Source organism: Liolophura sinensis, chromosome 6 (genome assembly GCF_032854445.1).
Source record: "Liolophura sinensis isolate JHLJ2023 chromosome 6, CUHK_Ljap_v2, whole genome shotgun sequence".
In the NCBI taxonomy this organism is placed as follows: Eukaryota; Metazoa; Mollusca; class Polyplacophora; order Chitonida; family Chitonidae; genus Liolophura; species Liolophura sinensis.
In genome coordinates this window covers 8,969,016-8,980,465 of record NC_088300.1, presented here as the reverse complement: position 1 = coordinate 8,980,465, position 11,450 = coordinate 8,969,016, and the positions used below count along the sequence as shown (strand labels likewise).

Below are 11,450 nucleotides of genomic sequence, written 5' to 3'. Positions count from 1 at the left end.
AAAGTGAATACCAAAGAAATATAAACACCAATGTGATGCCCACAATCTATCAGAAGCATTTCGTCATCGTAATATCTGTATGCAATATTGTATTGCATGTAAGCAGATCCAAACAATGTGCCCAGTCCACCAAGGATTGTTCTAGCAGGGAAGTGCTAATCAATGACCAATATAGCCGGCTACGATACGGCCTCGGATCGAACAATTCCAGATTAGTACTGAAGGGCGCGTCTCTATGCAGCGAACACACCTGAAAGTAGTAACCATGGAAACTGATGACTTGGTCGTCAAAGTTGTTTCCGGGAAGTTCGTACACAGCTGTTCAGGATTGTACCGGCTTGCAGTGCATAACAAACATTCAGATCAACATATTGTTACGGGTAAGTGTGCAGTAGTTCTCTTCATGCATAATCATGATTTGCATTTGTACAGACTTGGTGTGTTAATTAATGTCTCCATCGAATGATTATTGGCTGTTTCTCAGGATATGCACAAAACAGGTGCATACATTTATAAATCGATAACTCTCCATATAACAGAACCCTCTTGTGCAGGTAATCTCGAATTAGGTGTTGAGGAAGCGTTAAGAAGACTGTTCTTTGCTGCCTTGTGGACTTATACAAGTGAGTACACACAAGGTTTTAATACATCTTATAAATCGCCGGTCTTAATCGAGCAACTGTTATATGCCTGTTAAAAAAAAACATGAACATTTTAAGGCTACTCATAGATACTGAGTAAATTAACTGACGATATGATGTGTTTCGGGTAACCTCAAATGCTATCCCACTCTGATAACCCTAGATGAAGGCCTTGTGAGGTTTGTTGTATAACTGGTGAAATTCTATAAGACTTTACCCGGTATTATTACTGAAATACTATATTCCACTGGAATAAATCAATGAAATAAAAATAAAACAAAAAACAAATCTCGCACAAGTGACGAAATTTTAAACTTCCCACCGACTAATGAAGTCTGGCACGTTTAAGCACAAGACTAAATTTGATGTCAACATTATTGTTGAGAATTGTCGATATAATAAAGCAAACATATAGCCTAATTATTTCCAGTTTGGTCACTTGCAAATATCCTTTGTTCCTGACTATCCATGTGATTGAGGGGGTTCTGAGCATACGACACCGTGATGGTAACGTACTTACGTCGAAAAATGATGTAACCTTATGTCTTTACTTAGTCCGACAAACATAGGCTCTGGGCGTGTGACACCATGGTAACGTAGTGACGTGTAAAGATGACGTAGCATTGCGTCCTCAATTCGACAAACGTGGTCTCTGTGCGTGCGACACCATGGTAACGTACTTACGTGTAAGGATGGCGTAACCTTGCACCTTTAGTCGGACAAGTGTCTACACCAGTATAACAAAAGTGACAACAATCTACAAACGATGACACTTTATCTTCTATACAGAAAGAAAGTTTAATGATGTCATTATTTGCCAGTTCCTTCAGCTGTATGAACTGAACATCGATGCTTTGTCGGCACTGTCCATAAGCCATCCTCAGAGTGTAGGGAGACGTGAATTTGTCTACACTGTCCATAAATCTACCTCAGAGTGTAGGGAGAAGTGAATTTGTCTACAGTCCATAAGCTACCTCAGAGTGTAGGGAGAAGTGAATTTGTCTACACTCCATAAACCTACCTCAGAGTGTAGGGAGAAGTGAATTTGTCTACAATCCATAAGCCTAGCTCAGAGTGTAGGGAGAAGTGAATTTGTCTACACTGTCCATAAACCTACCTCAGAGTGTAGGGAGAAGTGAATTTGTCTGAACTGTCCATAAACCTACCTCAGAGTGTAGGGAGAAGTGAATTTGTCTACAGTCCATAAACCTACCTCAGAGTGTAGGGAGAAGTGAATTTGTCTACAGTCCATAAACCTACCTCAGAGTGTAGGGAGAAGTGAATTTGTCTACACTGTCCATAAACCTACCTCAGAGTGTAGGGAGAAGTGAATTTGTCTACACTGTCCATAAATCTACCTCAGAGTGTAGGGAGAAGTGAATTTGTCTACACTGTCCATAAACCTACCTCAGAGTGTAGGGAGAAGTGAATTTGTCCACACTGTCCATAAGCCTACCTCAGAGTGTAGGGAGAAGTGAATTTGTCTCCACTGTCCATAAGCCTAGCTCAGAGTTTAGGGAGAAGTGAATTTGTCTACAGTCCATAAGCCTAGCTCAGAGTGTAGGGAGAAGTGAATTTGTCTGCACTGTCCATAAGCCATCCTCAGAGTGTAGGGAGAAGTGAATTTGTCTACAGTCCATAAACCTACCTCAGATTGTAGGGAGAAGTGAATTTGTCTACACTGTCCATAAACCTACCTCAGAGTGTAGGGAGAAGTGAATTTGTCCACACTGTCCATAAGCCTACCTCAGAGTGTAGGGAGAAGTGAATTTGTCTCCACTGTCCATAAGCCTAGCTCAGAGTTTAGGGAGAAGTGAATTTGTCTACAGTCCATAAGCCTAGCTCAGAGTGTAGGGAGAAGTGAATTTGTCTACACTGTCCATAAGCCATCCTCAGAGTGTAGGGAGAAGTGAATTTGTCTACAGTCCATAAACCTACCTCAGATTGTAGGGTGAAGTGAATTTTTCTACACTGTCCATAAGCCTACTTCAGAGTGTAGGGAGAAGTGAATTTGTCTACAGTCCATAAGCCTACCTCAGAGTGTAGGGAGAAGTGAATTTGTCTGCACTGTCCATAAGCCATCCTCAGAGTGTAGGGAGAAGTGAATTTGTCTGAACTGTCCATAAGCCATCCTCAGAGTGTAGGGAGAAGTGAATTCATGTCTGTTTTGCATAATATACTCATGATGCACATAAAACACCTTGATACAAAAATATGCGACATCATCACTAACATAAAGTTCTCCAGATAGACCTTGATAGTGCTGACTCACGTTCTATTGTTTTTCAGGGCTTTTTCATTCCATTCTGACTTGTCTGTAATACGTGCCAGTTCTATTGTATATATGTACCTATATATACCTGTATATATATGTGTGTGTGTTAATGCTACATTTTATAATCGTGTATTCTCATGCAGGCCATTTCTATAGGATATATTTTGGAACACTTCAATTTATCAAAAGTTACACTTGAATCCTTAAACGACTAACCCTATCACGGCCTAAAATAAAATATAAAAACTGTACAGTGTGGCGTTAAACACCAATGAAATAATATATCCAATATAGGGTAATGATAATATTACCGAAAACGACATAGGCTGTCCGCGTCATTATAAGTACTACCACACACGGGGTTCATGCGAAATGTGTAAGTTCGACACCCAGGTTGGCCATAAGGCCGTGAGAAAAGTTGTTTCTTCCATTAGCGTTCATGATTCATAATGCGAATATTGTGTGAATAAAATATTACCTGAGATTCTAACTGGTCATATTTGGTTAATATACGTGCGACCATTTGCCAGCTATCTCGTTCAAAACAAAGGCGGCTTTAGGTCAGAGGGTTTCTCAAGTATACTTGGTCAGGTTTCTACAGCTGATGCCCTACAAGCCTGGCGAGGTGCTTACATGGTTTCTATCATGCCCACACAAACCTGTAGAGGTTCTTTCATGATTTCTACCATGTCCACTCAAACCTGGCGAGGTGCTTACATGGTTTCTACCATGTCCACACAAACCTGAGCGGTGCTTACATGGTTTCTATGATGTCCACACAAACCTGGAGAGGTTCTTACACGGTTTCTACTATGCCCACACAAACCTGGAACGGTGCTTACATGGTTTCTATGATGTCCACACAAACCTGGAGAGGTGCTTACATGGTTTCTACCATGTCCACACAAACCTGGAGCGATGCTTACATCGTTTCTATGATGCCCACACAAACCTGGACAGGTTCTCACACGGTTTCTACCATGTCCACACAAACCTGGAGCGGTGCTTACATGGTTTCTACCATGTCCACACAAACCTGGAGCGGTGCTTACATGGTTTCTACCATGTCCACACAAACCTGGAGCGGTGCTTACATGGTTTCTACCACGTCCACACAAACCTGGAGCGGTGCTTACATGGTTTCTACTATGCCCACACCAACCTGGAGAGGTTCTTACACGGTTTCTACCTTGTCCACACAAACCTGGAGCGGTGCTTACATGGTTTCTACCATGTCCACACAAACCTGGAGAGGTTCTTACACTATTTCTACTATGCCCACACAAACCTGGAGAGGTGCTTACATGATTTCTACTATGCCCACACAAACCTGGAGAGGTTCTTACATGCTTTCTACCATGCCCACACAAACCTGGAGAGGTTCTTACATGATTTCTACCATGTCTACACAAACCTGGAGAGGTTCTTACACGGTTTCTACCATGTCCACACAAACCTGGAGCGGTGCTTACATGGTTTCTTCCATGCCCACACAAACCTGGAGAGGTTCTTACACGGTTTCTACTATGGCCACACAAACGTGGAGAGGTTCTTACATGATTTCTACCATGCCCACACAAACCTGGCGAGGTGCTTTCATGGTTTCTAGCATTCAAACATAAACCTGGCGAGGTACTTACATGGTTTCTACACACAAAACAACTGATTACGATTGAAATATTACAGCAATTTAAAATCAACAAATATAGCGGTTTGCGCTCATTCTCTCGGGGTTTTCAGCGTTCCCTGCGCAATTTACACTAAACGCATGCATGTACTTTCATTTAAAAAGAACATTTTCATAAACAAAACCTGCTTTGTATAAGAATACAGTTAAGTGATTTGTTTTTATGCTTTCATATGCATATTAGACACATTTTTCTGTTCATCTATGCAGAAAATATGATGGAAGCCTGCGTAGACGCCCGCTAGTTCTGAGCAATTTGTAGCCTGGACACTGTAATTAAGTTGAAGACTAATCCAAGAGGTAAATTAGATTTTTTTCGTCACCTTTTTTTATTTTTTATTAAATCTCATTACTTTTAAAGCGATTTTCACGGAAAATGAACCGAAAATAAGTATATAAATCTTAGCATACATAGCCACTTCTGTAACGGTTTCACATGACTAGATGATCAATTATTGCATTGCTTTAGCTATGTACCGTTGACAGATTAGCAGTAATTAGGCGGTAGATCAAGAAACCAACTTGGCTGAGGTACAACAGCCATCAGTTTAACCAATCCTTTAGAGTAAAACGCTTATTTCTATGAACATAACATAGGCGATTGCAAACATATTTAGACACGTAAATGGGTATGTAATCAACTTTAAGTTAACCCTTTCCTAATTTTGAAGCTCATCTACTTGAAAAAAAAAACTTTGCGAGGGACAAACAATTTGTCGGATGAGTGCTTGTCATGTGTCTAATGAACGCTTGAGGTGATAACATACCAGGTTCCATCCACATTATTAACAATGCATGCTATAAAAACATTTCACACACGAAAGCTGTTACCAAGAGATAAAACTCGTTCTGCATTTTCAGTATATTATAAAACAGCTGGATACACTATAATGGGATGTAGGCCTACATCACACGCGCATGGACAAGTTCGTCATTAATTGGCTAGAGATACTCCAGTTTCCGCCCTACATAAATCAGAACGCCATAGTAGGCCTATATAAGTGAGAAGTTTATGAGTATCGCGTTGAACAACAATGCAGTCTAATAAAAAAAAAAATAAGAGAATGCCTGGGATGTTGTGGTAGTCTAAGCTAATTGTGTTCGTCATAATCTACAGTAGGGCCTATATATAGACCTACATGTCCCACAGCTGGTGTTGGTGGTTTTAGTCCCGACCGAGTTTCTGTTTGCTTTAAGCACTTGGCTTGCTTAAATGTTTTAGTCCGAACAACGGGAATATTGATACAATAGATGTTGGTTTCTGTATGATCTACAAAACCATTCGCTGTCGGTCTTACTACACATACTTCATTTATGACTATTAATCAAGTTAGTACAAGTATCTATGTGCTTCTCTATCTCATGCATTTGCTTTTCAAGGAATTATAAACGTCTGTACAGTTTTGTATAGCATAACCAACAATTAACATATATACAAAAATAGTCGACAGGAGCTACCAACCGGATTTGCATAGGCTAATTCAGGCTAGAACCCTATATCAGTGACATCTAAATGACGGATTCACCTCAGTTAGCGTAAATCTTTAATGTCCCGGTACTTGGCGCGAAGTCAATGAGGCCGGATTTTCCTTTATCCGGTGTACCGTTATACGTCTAGCAGTTGACAAAGTGTGCGCAGTTGTATGACATAGACCAGTCGCAAGCCGGTCTCCGCATAGCGCACACAGTCTTCTCAACGCGTTCGTAACAGGTAGGTTCTCGTCTTTGTCCGTCTTATGTAGACTATAGCGTCTTCAGCCGTACTTTTCTGGACTGGGGCTTATCCTTCGGCCCACTCTACCTTTTAACGACCGCCCGGATCACGTACATGAGCTCCTGTATATCTTGGGCTGTCTGAAAGGGGTATGCCAATATAGCCCAGTCAGGCACGGGTACAGATGAACCTTTTTACTCAGAGACACAGAGATCTAAATACATAGTGTACAAGTTAAGCTTAGTCTAATACTGTTTTATCGAGTGACCTCTATCATGTCTGCATATAGCGGTATGTATAGGCGCCTCAACCAGCTGTGCTTTTCTCTTTCAGTCTTTAGGCCTCTGTATAGAGAGATAAAACCGAGTAGAGTACAGAGACAGTTCAGCAGCAGCAGCATCAGCAAGATGGCAGTGCGAAGCCCAGTGAAGATTCAGAGTTTCTTCGATCTCTCAGCGCTCAAGCTGGATGGTGAGATGCTGAGCTTTGCTAAGCTGAAGGGGCGCGTCGTGCTCGTGGAGAATGTGGCATCTCTCTGAGGCACGACAGCCAGGGATTTCACCCAGATGAACGAGCTGGTCTCCAAGTTCGGGGATAAGCTTGTTATCCTGGGATTTCCCTCCAACCAATTCGGACACCAGGTATGATAAATAGTTCTATGGAAATACTTCCCTCTTCGTGTTGGAGGCGCACGTATACCGTCATGATACGTGCATAGTTGCGATTAAATTACTTTTGTAATGTCATATGAGAGAGCAAATATACATTTCCAGATATGTATAGACATATACAAGTAGATTTCGACTGAATAAATTTGTAATGAAGTCAGGTGACTACCTGCATGCGTATATATAGATGCTTTCACAAATACATTAATTGGTCGTATGTTCAGTCAGTATGCTGATTGCAATGTTCTCATGGGCAGTCAATATCAAGATCTCAAATGCCATCATGTTCAGTCAATGTGCTGATTGCCATGTCACCAAGTTCAAACAATATGCAGATTGTGGGGAAATACATTCGTCACCATTTGTGTAAATATGAAGATACTGAGCAAAGAGACTCGCCATCGTGTTTAGTACACTTTTTATGCAAATGCTCTCCTGCCGCAGTTTGAGGAATTCAAAATATATTTATTTATTTCATTGGTGCTTTACGCCGTATTCAAGAATATTTCAGCTGTACGACGTCGGCCAAATTTTATGTAAATACGTTCTTCATCAAGTTTGATAAATTCTCCGAAAGACGCTGACCATCACTTTAACACGGGCTGTAATCCACACAAATCATTTTAACACAGGGTGTAGTTCATATTGACCACTTTAACACGGGGTGTAGTTCATTCTGACTATTTTAACACGGGCTGTAATCCATACAGATCATTTTAAGACGGGGTGTATTTCATATTGGCCATATTAACACGGGGTGTATAGTTCATACTGATCATTTTAACACATGATGTAGTTCATATTGATTATTTTACACGGGATGTAGTTCATATTGATCATTTTAACACAGGATATAGTTTAAATTGACCATTTTAACACAGGATATAGTTTAAATTGACCATTTTAACACAGGGTGTATAGTTAATACTGATCATTTTAACACGTGATGTACTTTATTTTGATAATTTAACACGGGATGTAGTTCATATTGACCATTTAACACGCTATGTTCATGTAGTAAGCATTGACCTTTTAAAAACGGGATGTACACCAGTTCAGAAAGACAGAAATGAAAGGCGAAATGGTCGATGAATATGTCATAAAACAAGTTATTTTACATTCATGAAAAGATGTAGCAATAGTTAACTGTGTAATTTCAGGTACGCCTTATATTCTAGTCGTTGACTTCGTTCCATCAAACATGTTTTTAATAATCCAACGCACACACTATCCATGTGTCTGTCTGGGCGAGGTTGTGCTACAGGTGTATATATGGCAGGCTTCATGCCTGGCTTTAGCTCACCTGTTTAAGCCAGTGGTCTGCGCATTATAGCACAACCAGGATGTCCGCCTAACGAAGCTTTATTTCCGCACAGAGCTAATTCCTATGGTATATATTTAGTGCATTATCCCGCATGTATCCGGTTGCAGACTAGTCAGAGCGCCATAAGCTATTGTTCTGACATGATGGGTGATTCTCGAACGTCTGGTTTGTTCTGCGTGACTTTCATTAACATGTACACGTTGACACTACACCATAAAATATAAGTATTATGTAAAAGTTGTCGCACCTTCGTACCACATTCCGACCGCAATCTGTTCGCCTGCCTGTGGTGTTCAGATTTCTTTCGTTAACATGCATGTATTAGTCATTCTCTAGAATCTGCAGTGTCATATAGAAGAAAATTATAATGTCATTCAGCTTGGGATGACAATGTAACGGGTGTTCACCCCCCCCCCCCCCCCCCCCAGCCCCCCCCCCCCCCCCCCCACCTTCCCAATACCCTTGTGTGACGCTCACAGATTTCCGGATACCACTGTCACCAACACTCGGTGTTTCCAGTACCATTTACGACGCATTAAGGTCGGGACTCGATTATTACTGATATAAACAACAAAGTCTTGGGAGTAAAACCAGTGTAGTAGCAAGAGTGTGACATTGGCATATGGTCACCCCTACGCGGTGAAATCCGGCTGCTTACAGATTTGGAGATCCAATTGTCAGTGATCGTCGGTGTTCCTAATACCACTGCATTACGCACGCACAAGATAGAACACTCGATCTCCCCGATACCATTGTTTCACGTATGTTGAAGTCGTGACCCGATTGGTACTGACGCTGAGTGTTCCCAAAATCATTGTATATCGAGGGACATTCGTATATACCAATCGTCAACTATAAGGGACGATCCTGTTTGCAAGAACAATTTCCAAATTAACAATGTAATTTGACGCACGCAGGAATCTGGAGTCAGTTGTAATAAGTCAGCTGCGTCACCCAGTTCTCTATATCACTGGGTGACGCAACCAAATTTTGGGCCGCGAGTATTACTGACGCACAGTGTTCCCTATATCACTGGGTGACGCATGCAGTTTTTGATACCCAATTATCACTGACTCACAGTGTTCCTATATCACTGTTTGACGCATGCAGTTTTTGGTACCCGATTATTACTGACGTACAGTGTTCCCTATATCACTGGGTAACGCATGCAGTTTTTGATACCCAATTATTACTGACGCTCAATGTTCCCTATATCACTGGGTGACGCAACCAAATTTTGCGCCGTGATTATTACTGACGCTCACTGTTCCCTATATCACTGGGTAACGCATGCAGTTTTTGATACCCAATTATTACTGACGCTCAATGTTCCCTATATCACTAAGTGACGCAACCAAATTTTGGGCCGCGATTATTACTGAAGCTCATTGTTCCCAATACCACTGTGTGACGCAGTTTTACTCATTGTTCCCAATACCACTGTGTGACGCAGTTTTACCTATTGTTCCCAATACAACTGTGTGGCGCCTCCACATTTCGTGACTCGATTATTACTGATACTCACTGTTCCCGATACCACTGGTGTTTTGTAAAACTATACCAAAAACGCAATAGCTGGCAAATAATCACACATAATGGAAGAGATCCATCCTCTTAACAGTTTTCCTCATTTAAGGTTTCATTCTGTAATCTGTTAATCAAATTCTTATTAAGGCGTAATTTACACGTGCCCTAAAATCTTCGGTGATATAATTGCCTTTTATGAGGCGTCGCAGGCTGGGGCGTATTTAGTCACAATGAAGCCGTCAAACACTCACCACCGGATACTACCGTCTTAGTCAACAAACAATTCAACAGTGATGTAAAACAACTAAATCTTATACCTACAAAAACGTTATAAAAGATTTTATTCAGTATGATTTTATAGCCTCATCTGCATAAAGTGATGAAATACTTCTCCCTACAAGCTCCTGTTACCGTTTTTTCTGTAGTTTGAAAATGTATGATTTCTTACGAAAAGTATATTTCTGTCTGCAGGAGAATGCTAAAGGCGAGGAGATTCTGCTTTCCCTGAAGTATGTCCGGCCTGGAGACGGATTCGAACCTCAGTGCATCATGATGGAGAAAATTGATGTGAACGGGAAAAACTCACACCCCGTGTTCCAATTCCTGAGAGAGCGGCTACCCTACCCCAGCGACGACGGTGTCAGTCTGATGAAAGACCCACGCTTAATTATCTGGGACCCTGTCACCAGAACCGATGTTTCTTGGAACTTTGAGAAGTTCCTCGTCAGCCCGGATGGCAAACCGTTCCGCAGATACTCCAGAAACTTCCAGACCATTAATATCAAAGGCGACATTGAAAGTTTGGTGAAACAGTTCAATGTTCAAGACGAGAAGTCATAGTCTGACTGGAGAACCTTTTATGTTAGTTTATACACCACAGTATATTTACGGAAGTCATATAACAGAACGCGGCTATGGATTTGAGCCCAATGTTTAGGCATTAGGTCATCCGCATTACTTCGTGAATATTCATTCATCAGGACAGGGGAACGAGGGGTAAATGTCTGATGTCACTTTCGCTGTATTTGTCACTGAAGAGGACAAGAATATATTTAATTTTATTTATACCTAACCGCTGGATATAATCCCAACAACAAACCATTTCCCACATTAGGCATATATAATCTGACACTTATGGAAATATGTATGAAGAAGAAAAAAATGTATGAAGAAAAAGAAACGACATAAAAACAACAACAATAAAACAAACAGAATAACATTTTTGAGGCTAATCTTTCACCTGCCAGTTATTCAGTTATGGAGTTAATGAAGGTGTGGTCAGAAACCCATGTGGAGACTGCACTGGATGGAATTTCCAGGCTGAACACACTGACCGGGGCGGATTAACCTCAAAGATGTGGAGTTGTACATTAAAAACTTGTTACCAAGTATTTCAATTTCTGCGTTCGTCTGGCGTTTCATTTTGATATTCGTGTTAGTTGGGGTCGAGGGGGAATCTGGCAAGAGGGGGTCAGATAGGCCAACTTGGCCACCTTGATAAGACGACATCAAACGCATGAAGGAATTGACAGTTTTATTTTTCTGATGGGTGTTTCTTACGTTTTACTCAGGAAAATTTCACTTACAGGCCTAAAACGGTGTTGAGGTTGAATG

The 11,450-nt window shown here is 41.1% G+C and overlaps 1 protein-coding gene across 3 annotated transcripts; it reads left to right on the top strand.

Annotated features, from left to right (window-relative positions):
• The first annotated feature begins 6,208 nt into the window (after positions 1–6,208).
• On the top strand, positions 6,209–11,233 carry LOC135467788 (glutathione peroxidase 2-like). 3 transcript variants are annotated; one of them, XM_064745635.1, is made up of 3 exons: positions 6,209–6,314; positions 6,651–6,958; positions 10,308–11,233. In XM_064745635.1, the coding sequence occupies exons 2-3, from the start codon at positions 6,725–6,727 to the stop codon at positions 10,674–10,676; spliced, it is 603 nt and encodes a 200-aa protein (XP_064601705.1). In that variant the 5' UTR covers positions 6,209–6,314; positions 6,651–6,724; the 3' UTR covers positions 10,677–11,233. The 3 variants fall into 3 exon arrangements, with proteins under 3 accessions (XP_064601705.1, XP_064601706.1, XP_064601703.1); XM_064745636.1 differs by lacking the exon at positions 6,209–6,314 and adding an exon at positions 6,381–6,466; XM_064745633.1 differs by lacking the exon at positions 6,209–6,314 and having other exon boundaries at positions 6,513–6,958.
• Positions 11,234–11,450: the final 217 nt, after the last annotated feature.